This window comes from Osmerus eperlanus, chromosome 13 (genome assembly GCF_963692335.1).
Source record: "Osmerus eperlanus chromosome 13, fOsmEpe2.1, whole genome shotgun sequence".
NCBI lineage: Eukaryota > Metazoa > Chordata > Actinopteri > Osmeriformes > Osmeridae > Osmerus > Osmerus eperlanus.
In genome coordinates this window covers 18,025,566-18,039,299 of record NC_085030.1, presented here as the reverse complement: position 1 = coordinate 18,039,299, position 13,734 = coordinate 18,025,566, and the positions used below count along the sequence as shown (strand labels likewise).

General features: G+C 57.0%; 1 protein-coding gene across 6 annotated transcripts in view; it reads right to left on the bottom strand.

Moving 5' to 3' along the window:
* The window catches only part of pigg (phosphatidylinositol glycan anchor biosynthesis class G (EMM blood group)), a 32,540-nt gene that overhangs the window by 8,184 nt on the left and 10,622 nt on the right, over positions 1-13,734 (bottom strand). For 2 of the 6 annotated variants that reach the window (XM_062476298.1, XM_062476299.1), the window contains exons 7-10: positions 12,768-12,985; positions 8,407-8,691; positions 6,895-7,295; positions 4,261-4,452 (exon numbers count right to left, since the gene is read on the bottom strand). In XM_062476298.1, the coding sequence (XP_062332282.1) occupies positions 4,261-4,452; positions 6,895-7,295; positions 8,407-8,691; positions 12,768-12,985 (1,096 nt within the window). The other 4 variants (XM_062476301.1, XM_062476302.1, XM_062476300.1 and 1 more) reach the window with 4 other exon arrangements.

Here is a 13,734-nt window from a genome sequence, read left to right as displayed (position 1 = left end):
ACCAGGCATCACCAGGCATCACCAGGCATCACCAGGCATCACCAGGCATCACTAGGCATCACCAGGGCATAACCAGGCATCACTAGGCATCACCAGGCATCACTAGGGCATCACCAGGCATCACCAGGCATCACCAGGCATCACTAGGCATCACTAGGGCATCACCAGGCATCACCAGGCATCACTAGGCATCACTAGGGCATCACCAGGCATCACTAGGCATCACTAGGGCATCACCAGGCATCACTAGGGCATCACCAGGCATCACTAGGGCATCACCAGGGCATCACTAGGGCATCACCAGGCATCACCAGGCATCACTAGGCATCACCAGGCATCACCAGGGCATCACTAGGCATAACCAGGGCATCACTAGGCATAACCAGGCATCACCAGGCATCACCAGGCATCACTAGGCATAACCAGGCATCACCAGGCATCACCAGGCATCACCAGGCATCACTAGGCATCACCAGGGCATAACCAGGCATCACTAGGCATCACCAGGCATCACTAGGGCATCACCAGGCATCACTAGGGCATCACCAGGGCATCACCAGGCATCACCAGGCATCACCAGGCATCACCTGGCATCACTAGGCATCACTAGGGCATCACCAGGCATCACTAGGCATCACTAGGGCATCACCAGGCATCACTAGGGCATCACCAGGCATCACTAGGGCATCACTAGGGCATCACTAGGGCATCACCAGGCATCACCAGGCATCACCAGGCATCACTAGGGCATCACCAGGCATCACCAGGCATCACCAGGCATCACTAGGGCATCACCAGGCATCACCAGGGCATCACTAGGCATAACCAGGGCATCACTAGGCATAACCAGGCATCACCAGGCATCACCAGGCATCACTAGGCATAACCAGGCATCACCAGGCATCACCAGGCATCACCAGGCATCACTAGGCATCACCAGGGCATAACCAGGCATCACTAGGCATCACCAGGCATCACTAGGGCATCACCAGGCATCACTAGGGCATCACCAGGGCATCACCAGGCATCACCAGGCATCACCAGGCATCACCAGGCATCACTAGGCATCACTAGGGCATCACCAGGCATCACTAGGCATCACTAGGGCATCACCAGGCATCACTAGGGCATCACCAGGCATCACTAGGGCATCACTAGGGCATCACTAGGGCATCACCAGGCATCACCAGGCATCACCAGGCATCACTAGGGCATCACCAGGCATCACTAGGGCATCACCAGGCATCACTAGGGCATCACTAGGGCATCACTAGGGCATCACCAGGCATCACTAGGGCATCACCAGGCATCACTAGGGCATCACTAGGGCATCACTAGGGCATCACCAGGCATCACCAGGCATCACCAGGCATCACTAGGGCATCACCAGGCATCATAAGGGCATCACCAGGCACAGTAAGATTTCCACTCATCCTGCGGGACGTCTGTCCTGCTACCCTCACAGAGAGCATGTGGGGACACATGAGTTCTGATGGGAACTGGAATATATTTACATATTTCCTGAGAATGTCCATGCATACGTGCTCAGAAATTAAGTGTCAGCACAACACACATTTCCAGGTTAATCAGGATAATAAATAATTGAGACGTGTTTTGTGCAGGTGTAAATCCCGGCAGAGCCATCTACAGCAGCAGCAGTGGGCGTGTGGGAGTGGGAATCATTAGCTACGTTGCAGTCTATGCAAACGGTCTCATCTCATGCCCGGCTGGGATTCTATCTGCCCTCCTGGACACACAGGAGGAACTGCTAACACAGTCCTTCATACTCTCCCCAGGAGCTGCTAACACAGTCCTTCATACTCTCCCCAGGAGCTGCTAACACAGTCCTTCATACTCTCCCCAGGAGCTGCTAACACAGTCCTTCATACTCTCCCCAGGAGCTGCTAACACAGTCCTTCATACTCTCCCCAGGAGCTGCTAACACAGTCCTTCATACTCTCCCCAGGAGCTGCTAACACAGTCCTGCAGACTCTCCCCAGGAGCTGCTAACACAGTCCTGCAGACTCTCCCCAGGAGCTGCTAACACAGTCCTGCAGACTCTCCCCAGGAGCTGCTGACACGGCACCCAGACAGCAGAGCAGCTCAGACACCTGGCCACAGCCTCACGCAGGAGGACTAGGAGGAGAGGCCAGCCTCGCGCAGGAGGACTAGGAGGAGAGGCCAGCCTCACGCAGGAGGACTAGGAGGAGAGGCCAGCCTCACGCAGGAGGACTAGGAGGAGAGGCCAGCCTCACGCAGGAGGACTAGGAGGAGAGGCCAGCCTCACGCAGGAGGACTAGGAGGAGAGGCCAGCCTCACGCAGGAGAAGAGGCCAGCCTCACGCAGGAGGAGAGGCCAGCCTCACGCAGGAGGAAAGGCCAGCTTCACGCAGGAGGAGAGGCCAGCCTCACGCAGGAGGAGAGGCCAGCCTCACGCAGGAGGACTAGGAGGAGAGGCCAGCCTCACGCAGGAGGAGAGGCCAGCCTCACGCAGGAGGACTAGGAGGAGAGGCCAGCCTCACGCAGGAGGAGAGGCCAGTCTCACGCAGGAGGAGAGGCCAGCCTCACGCAGGAGGAGAGGCCAGCCTCACGCAGGAGGAGAGGCCAGCCTCAGGCAGGAGGAGAGGTCACTCTGACGTGGGAGGACTAGGAGGAGAGGCCAGCCTCGCGCAGGAGGACTAGGAGGAGAGGCCAGCCTCACGCAGGAGGACTAGGAGGAGAGGCCAGCCTCACGCAGGAGGACTAGGAGGAGAGGCCAGCCTCACGCAGGAGGACTAGGAGGAGAGGCCAGCCTCACGCAGGAGGACTAGGAGGAGAGGCCAGCCTCACGCAGGAGAAGAGGCCAGCCTCACGCAGGAGGAGAGGCCAGCCTCACGCAGGAGGAAAGGCCAGCTTCACGCAGGAGGAGAGGCCAGCCTCACGCAGGAGGAGAGGCCAGCCTCACGCAGGAGGACTAGGAGGAGAGGCCAGCCTCACGCAGGAGGAGAGGCCAGCCTCACGCAGGAGGACTAGGAGGAGAGGCCAGCCTCACGCAGGAGGAGAGGCCAGTCTCACGCAGGAGGAGAGGCCAGCCTCACGCAGGAGGAGAGGCCAGCCTCACGCAGGAGGAGAGGCCAGCCTCAGGCAGGAGGAGAGGTCACTCTGACGTGGGAGGACTAGGAGGAGAGGCCAGCCTCGCGCAGGAGGACTAGGAGGAGAGGCCAGCCTCACGCAGGAGGACTAGGAGGAGAGGCCAGCCTCACGCAGGAGGACTAGGAGGAGAGGCCAGCCTCACGCAGGAGGACTAGGAGGAGAGGCCAGCCTCACGCAGGAGGACTAGGAGGAGAGGCCAGCCTCACGCAGGAGAAGAGGCCAGCCTCACGCAGGAGGAGAGGCCAGCCTCACGCAGGAGGAAAGGCCAGCTTCACGCAGGAGGAGAGGCCAGCCTCACGCAGGAGGAGAGGCCAGCCTCACGCAGGAGGACTAGGAGGAGAGGCCAGCCTCACGCAGGAGGAGAGGCCAGCCTCACGCAGGAGGACTAGGAGGAGAGGCCAGCCTCACGCAGGAGGAGAGGCCAGTCTCACGCAGGAGGAGAGGCCAGCCTCACGCAGGAGGAGAGGCCAGCCTCACGCAGGAGGAGAGGCCAGCCTCAGGCAGGAGGAGAGGTCACTCTGACGTGGGAGGACTAGGAGGAGAGGCCAGCCTGACGTGGGAGGACTAGGAGGGGGGCCAGGACAGCGGGAACATCTTGCGGTGATTAATGAGCAGGGGGCTGGAGGCAGCCCACCTGTCACCTCCACACTCCAGCCCATCAGTCCTATCTGCTCCCAGGGAGCTGAGAGAGGGACCTGTGCTCGAGGGAGCTAGGTTATCTGTCTGACTGCACTCAGTGGTTATCTGGTTATCTGGCCGACTGGTTATCTGTCTGTAGGGAGACAAGGTCTCTCGGCTGAGAAGCCCCTCATGGTGATTACAAGCATGGGAGTAAACAACGCGATCAGCCGACTAATTGATCCATTTATCATGCTGATCCAAGGGGCTGGCGAACAACAACTCAATGATCCTCGAGCTGGAGGCCTCTAACTGTTCTGCTGTGTAATGATCCCTGCCCCCCGCCCCCGCCCCCAAGCCCCCTAGGCCCCCCTAGGCCCCCAGACGTACACCCCCCGGACTCCAACCTCTATCCTTCGGTCTTACATACACTGCACGTTCTGATGTACTCAAGTATTCTACACTTCTACAACGGTAAACAAAACAATACTGAATAATAATAATAACTTACTTGGACATGTTTCTGCCAGCATGTTGCCACGGGAACAAAACATTTCCCACAGCGGCACGGTAACTGAAGACTCCCAGAAGGCCGAGCGTCAGCGCCACCCTGGACACCCAGGAGCAGCGCCGCTGGACCAGGAAGTAGATGAGAGACAATGAAAACGCAGCCAGGAGGGAGAGAGCTGTCTTGTGTTCCGAGCTGTAGAGGAGAAGAAAGACAAGTTGTCCGTTAATCCTCTCGAGGCACAGGATGTCTGTACTCACACACAACTTCTAACCTAAAAGCTTGGTGTGGAGCTGCCATGTTGTGCTTCCTAAACAGATATCAAACCATTGACCTGGGTACTGCAGCAAGCAGGAGAAGCCTTCATTAGGCTGCAGGGTGTAAAGCACCAAGCAGCTGGGGACACATACCAGAGCAGCCTCATTATTCAGACCATAGGCAGAGGAGACGAGGGGGGAGGCAGTGATGGAGGGAGGTCAGATGAGCACAGAAACAAACTCTGACCTGCAGGAGAGCCCAGGAACAATCACAACCTCACCAACAACCCAGGAACAACCACAGGCTACCAACCACACAGCCTCGCCCTGCTTTGCCTACTTCTTCAGAACCTTCTCCTGATGAGACCTTTGCTGAAGGTTAAGCAGATCCTTCATGACGTTCACAATCTGATAGAAATCTGCGGAAATTCATTGGAAAGAGACTATTACGGCTCGTTATCTCTGCAGACATCAGCATTAGCTCTCCCCCCAGAGTGACAGACTCATACAGGCTGAGCTGGTACCTGCAGAGCAGACAGGATGTGACTCAGACAGCAGCTCTTAGTTCCTGTCCAGGTGCTTTTATTCATAACCTCACTGCAAGGAGCCACTGTCATTATGTTGCAGAAGACTTCCACCCTGAGCCACAAAAGCTAATGGAAAGCTTTCTCTGCTCTCAGCTTGGATAAAGAAGAGTGCATCTCTACTTGTTATCTAACACTCTCCTTCACTCTGAGTTTCTCTGGTACCAAGAGTCTTCTCAGATCAGATAGTTATTAACTCCAGAAATCATGTGGTTTCTAATGTACTGTAAACAGGCCTTAGAAGATGTGTATTAAGCCTTATAGACATAAAAACAAGATAACAGATTGGTGATTTTAGTGTCCAGGATCATAGGGAATCTGTGTTGGACTAGGTTTAGGGTTTGGGCTAAACCTTATTCAGTTAGTCAACACACAGACCCAGACCTAGTCAGTATACAGAACCAGACAGTATACAGACCCAGACCTACTCAGTATACAGACCCAGACCTACTCAGTATACAGACCCAGACAGTATACAGACCCATACCTGGTCAGTATACAGGCACAGACCTAGTCAGTATACAGACCCAGACCTAGTCAGTATACAGACCCAGACCTAGTCAGTATACAGGCACAGACCTATTCAGTATACAGGCACAGACTTAGTCAGTATACAGACCCAGACCTAGTCAGTATACAGACCTAGTCAGTACACCGGCACAGACCTAGTCAGTATACAGACCCAGACCTAGTCAGTATACAGGCACAGACCTAGTCAGTATACAGACCCAGACCTAGTCAGTATACAGACCCAGACCTAGTCAGTATACAGGCACAGACCTAGTCAGTATACAGACCCAGACCTAGTCAGTATACAGACCCAGACCTAGTCAGTATACAGGCACAGACCTAGTCAGTATACAGGCACAGACCTAGTCAGTATACAGGCACAGACCTAGTCAGTATACAGGCACAGACCTAGTCAGTATACAGACCCAGACCTAGTCAGTATACAGACCCAGACCTAGTCAGTATTCAGGCACATACCTAGTCAGTATACAGACCCAGACCTAGTCAGTAAACAGGCACAGACCTAGTCAGTATACAGGCACAGACCTAGTCAGTATACAGACCCAGACCTAGTCAGTATACAGGCAGAGACCTAGTCAGTATACAGGCACAGACCTAGTCAGTATACAGACCCAGACCTAGTCAGTATTCAGACCCAGACCTAGTCAGTATACACACACAGGCTGGTTAACTGGATCTGCTTCCAGCTCTGGCCTGAGCACACTTTATGTTAGAATGTGTCCAGGAATGTGTCCAGGTGAACAGACCAGCCACCAGGCCCTCTGCTCCTTTTCTGAAGGGGGAGACGGGAGACGGGATGAGGGGGGAGAGGAGGATGAGGGGAGGGAGAGGAGAATGAGGGGATGGAGAGGACAGGAGGATGAGGGGAGGGAGAGGAGGATGAGGGGATGGAGAGGACAGGAGGATGAGGGGAGGGAGAGGACAGGAGGATGAGGGGAGGGAGAGGACAGGAGGATGAGGGGATGGAGAGGACAGGAGGATGAGGGGATGGAGAGGACAGGAGGATGAGGGGAGGACAGGAGGATGAGGGGATGGAGAGGACAGGAGGATGAGGGGAGGGAGAGGAGGATGAGGGGATGGAGAGGACAGGAGGATGAGGGGATGGAGAGGACAGGAGGATGAGGGGATGGAGAGGACAGGAGGATGAGGGGAGGGAGAGGAGGATGAGGGGAGGGAGAGGACAGGAGGATGAGGGGATGGAGAGGACAGGAGGATGAGGGGAGGGAGAGGAGAACGAGGGGGTAGCGTAGTGTGGAGAAGATCACCTGTTAAGCCAGTGGCCCAGGTCGGGCAGGTGGGCCCACTGCACCCCTGTCTGGTTGAGGGAGCGCAGCAGCCGGCAGCAGGCCAGCGTGACGACCGGGGTTGCCAGCGCAAGCCACCTCTCCGCTCCCGCACCCTTCCCCCCCAGGGAGTCTGCGGGGCTGGGGGCCAGGGGCTCCTCGGAGCAGGGCAGTAGGGGGTCCACGGGGCCCCTGGGCTCTCGGAAGTAGGTGCGGCAGACGTCCTGGAAGAGGGCGAGGCACAGCGTGCTGAGCAGGAAGTACCACGTCTGATGCTCCTCCTCCACAAAGCTGCTGGCCGCCAGGCTGAGGGTGTGTCCGGCCGTGCCCAGCAGCAGCAGAGCCTCCAACTCCGACACGCTCCAGACGCCCCGCACCGGCGACTGGGGAGGAAGCAGGGAGGAACACACCCCTTACATGCAGTACAGGTGGTACAGTCTAACCCCCTACATACAGGTGGTACAGTCTAACCCATTACATACAGGTGGTATGTAATGGGTTAGCAACTTTATGCATTTGCATAAAGTTGAGAAAATCTCAACTTGAATCGCATCGTGTCGCTACCCACAATGCACCACGCAAGCGATTTGCCTGGCTCCATTGAAAATGAATGGAAAGCATGTTGTCGCGTCGCTCGCGTCGCTGCAGTGGACACGCACCATAACCCCCTACATACAGGTGGTACAGTCTAACCCCCTACATACAGGTGATAGTCTAACCCCCTACATACAGGTGGTACAGTCTAACCCCCTACATACAGGTGATAGTCTAACCCCCTACATACAGGTGGTACAGTCTAACCCCCTACATACAGGTGGTACAGTCTAACCCCCTACATACAGGTGATAGTCTAACCCCCTACATACAGGTAATAGTGTAACCCCCGTACATACAGGTGGTACAGTCTAACCCCCTTCATACAGGTGATAGTCTAACCCCCTACATACAGGTGATAGTCTAACCCCCTACATACAGGTGATAGTCTAACCCCCTACATACAGGTAATAGTGTAACCCCCGTACATAAAGGTGGTACAGTCTAACCCCCTACATACAGGTGATAGTCTAACCCCCTACATGCAGGTGGTAGAGTCTGCCCCCCAAAATACGACAAAAAAGACAAAGAGAAAAATAACATCTGCAAAAACATTTTTTGCAGAGCCTGAAAGAGTTGAATCCCTTTGGCATTTTCCTGAAATTGCCACACGCAAGTTGGGTTTATCAGATTCCCTGGCAGGCTGCTTTAGTAGGGTTATCTCTCTTTCTGCAGATGTCATAAGCAGTAGGGTCTCCAGGTTGCATAAATGTTCATTCTGCTGCTGAGATCCCAGCGCACTATCGGACAGAGCCAGTCCTGTGGTCCTGACAACCCTTATCATGCCAGGTCCCTCATTCTGCCTGCCCCCCGTCAACCACATCTCTCATTAAATCACTCCTTCAACCTGAGAGACCCTGCCAGTGATGGTGCTTGATAGAAGGAGGGGAAAAAACTCACCTTCCCAGGGGGCTTTGCTCCCAGGGGAAGCCTCCTGGTTGCCATGGAGAGCAGTATGCAGAGCAGGGCTGAGGAGAAGGCCAGTGCTGGGAACACCAGGCCCCAGGGGAGACTGCAGGAGTAGCAGGAGGCCTGGGCGGAGGTGCAGATCAGCACGTGGGCAGAGCAGAGCAGCAGAGAGAGCAGGTAGCAGGGCGGGGCCAGCAGGGCGGCGCTCACAGGAACCTCCACCTCCCCCGAGCCACCCAGAGCCTCCGGCAGAGCCAGCAGCAGCAGCAGCACGGACTGGAGACACCACACACACACCACACAGACACCACACACACACCACACAGACACCACACACACACCACACAGACACCACACACACACCACACAGACACCACACACACACCACACAGACACCACACACACACCACACAGACACCACACACACACCACACAGACACCACACACACACCACACAGACACCACACACACACCACACAGACACCACACACACACCACACAGACACACACAAAGGGGAGAGAAGAGAACATCACAGGCTTGTCCTTGGCTCTCCTCAGAGACGAGCAGCTCACTGTCAAACTTTCCTTGTGAAAATAGCTCCTTCTTCCTCCCTCCTGGTCCCTCAGACAGGAGAGACCAGGCAAGGCTGGGAACCCGTCAGTCCTGACAGGAGAGAACCCGGGACTTGTGGATAGCATTTCTTAAAGGACTAGTTGACTGTAGAAACCCACCTGGGTGAACGTTTTACCATCAAAAGAAGCTTTTTACTTAGATGAATCATGTTCAAATGCATGTTGTCGGTGACTCCAGCAGCCAGCGTGTGGGTCCAGCAGAAAGGCTGTGCTCGTCTGTGTGGAGGAGCCCACCAGGGGACTGTGTGGAGGAGCCCACCAGGGGACTGTGAGGAGGAGCCCACCAGGGAACTGTGAGGAGGAGCCCACCAGGGGACTGTGTGGAGGAGCCCACCAGGGGACTGTGTGGAGGAGCCCACCAGGGGACTGTGAGGAGGAGCCCACCAGGGGACTGTGTGGAGGAGCCCACCAGGGGACTGTGAGGAGGAGCCCACCAGGGGACTGTGAGGAGGAGCCCACCAGGGGACTGTGAGGAGGAGCCCACCAGGGGACTGTGTGGAGGAGCCCACCAGGGGACTGTGTGGAGGAGCCCACCAGGGGACTGTGAGGAGGAGCCCACCAGGGGACTGTGTGGAGGAGCCCACCAGGGGACTGTGAGGAGGAGCCCACCAGGGGACTGTGTGGAGGAGCCCACCAGGGGACTGTGTGGAGGAGCCCACCAGGGGACTGTGTGGAGGAGCCCACCAGGGGACTGTGAGGAGGAGCCCACCAGGGGACTGTGAGGAGGAGCCCACCAGGGGACTGTGTGGAGGAGCCCACCAGGGGACTGTGTGGAGGAGCCCACCAGGGGACTGTGAGGAGGAGCCCACCAGGGGACTGTGTGGAGGAGCCCACCAGGGGACTGTGAGGAGGAGCCCACCAGGGGACTGTGTGGAGGAGCCCACCAGGGGACTGTGTGGAGGAGCCCACCAGGGGACTGTGAGGAGGAGCCCACCAGGGGACTGTGTGGAGGAGCCCACCAGGGGACTGTGAGGAGGAGCCCACCAGGGGACTGTGAGGAGGAGCCCACCAGGGGACTGTGTGGAGGAGCCCACCAGGGGACTGTGAGGAGGAGCCCACCAGGGGACTGTGAGGAGGAGCCCACCAGGGGACTGTGTGGAGGAGCCCACCAGGGGACTGTGTGGAGGAGCCCACCAGGGGACTGTGAGGAGGAGCCCACCAGGGGACTGTGAGGAGGAGCCCACCAGGGGACTGTGTGGAGGAGCCCACCAGGGGACTGTGAGGAGGAGCCCACCAGGGGACTGTGTGGAGGAGCCCACCAGGGGACTGTGTGGAGGAGCCCACCAGGGGACTGTGTGGAGGAGCCCACCAGGGGACTGTGTGGAGGAGCCCACCAGGGGACTGTGTGGAGGAGCCCACCAGGGGACTGTGTGGAGGAGCCCACCAGGGGACTGTGTGGAGGAGCCCACCAGGGGACTGTGTGGAGGAGCCCACCAGGGGACTGTGAGGAGGAGCCCACCAGGGGACTGTGTGGAGGAGCCCACCAGGGGACTGTGTGGAGGAGCCCACCAGGGGACTGTGTGGAGGAGCCCACCAGGGGACTGTGTGGAGGAGCCCACCAGGGGACTGTGAGGAGGAGCCCACCAGGGGACTGTGTGGAGGAGCCCACCAGGGGACTGTGTGGAGGAGCCCACCAGGGGACTGTGAGGAGGAGCCCACCAGGGGACTGTGAGGAGGAGCCCACCAGGGGACTGTGTGGAGGAGCCCACCAGGGGACTGTGTGGAGGAGCCCACCAGGGGACTGTGAGGAGGAGCCCACCAGGGGACTGTGAGGAGGAGCCCACCAGGGGACTGTGTGGAGGAGCCCACCAGGGGACTGTGTGGAGGAGCCCACCAGGGGACTGTGTGGAGGAGCCCACCAGGGGACTGTGTGGAGGAGCCCACCAGGGGACTGTGTGGAGGAGCCCACCAGGGGACTGTGTGGAGGAGCCCACCAGGGGACTGTGAGGAGGAGCCCACCAGGGGACTGTGTGGAGGAGCCCACCAGGGGACTGTGAGGAGGAGCCCACCAGGGGACTGTGTGGAGGAGCCCACCAGGGGACTGTGTGGAGGAGCCCACCAGGGGACTGTGTGGAGGAGCCCACCAGGGGACTGTGAGGAGGAGCCCACCAGGGGACTGTGAGGAGGAGCCCACCAGAGGACTGTGTGGAGGAGCCCACCAGGGGACTGTGTGGAGGAGCCCACCAGGGGACTGTGTGGAGGAGCCCACCAGGGGACTGTGAGGAGGAGCCCACCAGGGGACTGTGTGGAGGAGCCCACCAGGGGACTGTGAGGAGGAGCCCACCAGGGGACTGTGTGGAGGAGCCCACCAGGGGACTGTGTGGAGGAGCCCACCAGGGGACTGTGTGGAGGAGCCCACCAGGGGACTGTGTGGAGGAGCCCACCAGGGGACTGTGTGGAGGAGCCCACCAGGGGACTGTGTGGAGGAGCCCACCAGGGGACTGTGAGGAGGAGCCCACCAGGGGACTGTGTGGAGGAGCCCACCAGGGGACTGTGTGGAGGAGCCCACCAGGGGACTGTGTGGAGGAGCCCACCAGGGGACTGTGAGGAGGAGCCCACCAGGGGACTGTGAGGAGGAGCCCACCAGGGGACTGTGTGGAGGAGCCCACCAGGGGACTGTGTGGAGGAGCCCACCAGGGGACTGTGTGGAGGAGCCCACCAGGGGACTGTGAGGAGGAGCCCACCAGGGGACTGTGTGGAGGAGCCCACCAGGGGACTGTGAGGAGGAGCCCACCAGGGGACTGTGAGGAGGAGCCCACCAGGGGACTGTGTGGAGGAGCCCACCAGGGGACTGTGAGGAGGAGCCCACCAGGGGACTGTGAGGAGGAGCCCACCAGGGGACTGTGTGGAGGAGCCCACCAGGGGACTGTGTGGAGGAGCCCACCAGGGGACTGTGTGGAGGAGCCCACCAGGGGACTGTGAGGAGGAGCCCACCAGGGGACTGTGAGGAGGAGCCCACCAGGGGACTGTGTGGAGGAGCCCACCAGGGGACTGTGAGGAGGAGCCCACCAGGGGACTGTGTGGAGGAGCCCACCAGGGGACTGTGTTTCTGCTAATGTCCCTTTTAACATTCGCTGTGTAAAGAGTTGTTGCTCTAAATAACATTGCTCCCCATAATAGTGTGAGAGAATGGATTTCTCAACAAAAGCTATGAAAACACCCTGTAGTTGCTTGAGAACTTCGCCTAGGCTGAAAAACCAAACAAAATAATGCATATTCAGGAAAAGAGTTACGTTCATGAAATATTAATGCACAAGTATGGAACAGGGGTGGGCAAATGAAGTAAAATCATACCGAAAATAACAAGCCAGCAAAATGAGCCAGAAAACCACAGCAATAATGTCTCCTTAACAGTATTGCCATCCCTTTATTTTATTTGTTTTGCGTAAATGAAGCTATGAAATGGAGCTACAACAATCCAGTAATATCAGTTCTGATGATAATAATAACATACTGATAATTATGTTAATAATGTTCTGATAATGATGATAATGTACTGATGATGATGATAATAATACCATACTGATAATGATGATAATGTACTGACCAGCCCTCCAGGGAGAGCTCCTCACCTGGAAGACGAGGGCCATGCCCACCAGCATAGAGTACAGAGCTCCTCACCTGGAAGACGAGGGCCATGCCCACCAGCATAGAGTACAGAGCTCCTCACCTGGAAGACGAGGGCCATGCCCACCAGCATAGAGTACAGAGCTCCTCACCTGGAAGACGAGGGCCATGCCCACCAGCATAGAGTACAGGTCGTAGCGTCCCAGCTGCCTGCTGAGAGCTGAGCTCAGGGAGGCCAGGGCCTGCTGGTACAGCTGCACCGCCTTGCCCCCCTGGCTGGACAGCACCTCCGGGGTGCTGCCCTCCTGCTGCAGACGCAGCCAGCTGCTGTGGGCCTTCTGCGCCACACGCGCCTGCTCGTAGCCGGCCTCTGGAGGGGAACATACAAATATATACATAAAACATCACTCTGTGTAAAGAAGACTGGTGATTCATTGTTTCTTGTTTTTGCTTTATTTCAGACTCTGAGATTCCAACAACTTGAATGATAATCATCTTTTGATGACCCACCAGTCAGAGTAAAAAGGTGGGAACAATGATGAATGAGCGTGTTGTGATGACGCCAGCAAGACACTATGAGGGTGTCACAGGTGTCAAGTATTAATCAGGGTCCTAACAGCTCTGGCAAGGTTCCACCAGACACACACAGCAAGTGGTCTGAACACTCTCTTTAGTTCATGGATGGGCACCTGCAGTTCATAGCACACAGCGAGGAGATTAAAAAGGGAATTTGGCAGAAGAGTGTGTGTGGCGGTGTATGTGTGTGCCTGCGTGGGTATGTGACTATGACGTGAGCGAGAGAAAGAGCATTAGAGAGAGATGGAGAGTGAGATAAAGACAGATGTTTTTGTTAACCAAAACTTTTCCATCTCCTGTCATCTCTCTGATATTGTTAGAGTGACAGCAACATTTGTTGCCAAGTTACACTGCAGTCTGTACCAGCCTCGTGATTGGTCACTCGTCACTTCCGTTGCAAACAATGCAGCAGGAAACCCTGTCCTGGTGTTCTGGGTCATCATGAATCTGTACCTGCCAGTTGCTGCTGGCTGTATGTACAATGTAAAAATACTCTCTGTTCAGGTAGATCCTGTCCTCTCCACACAGGTATACCCAGAGATG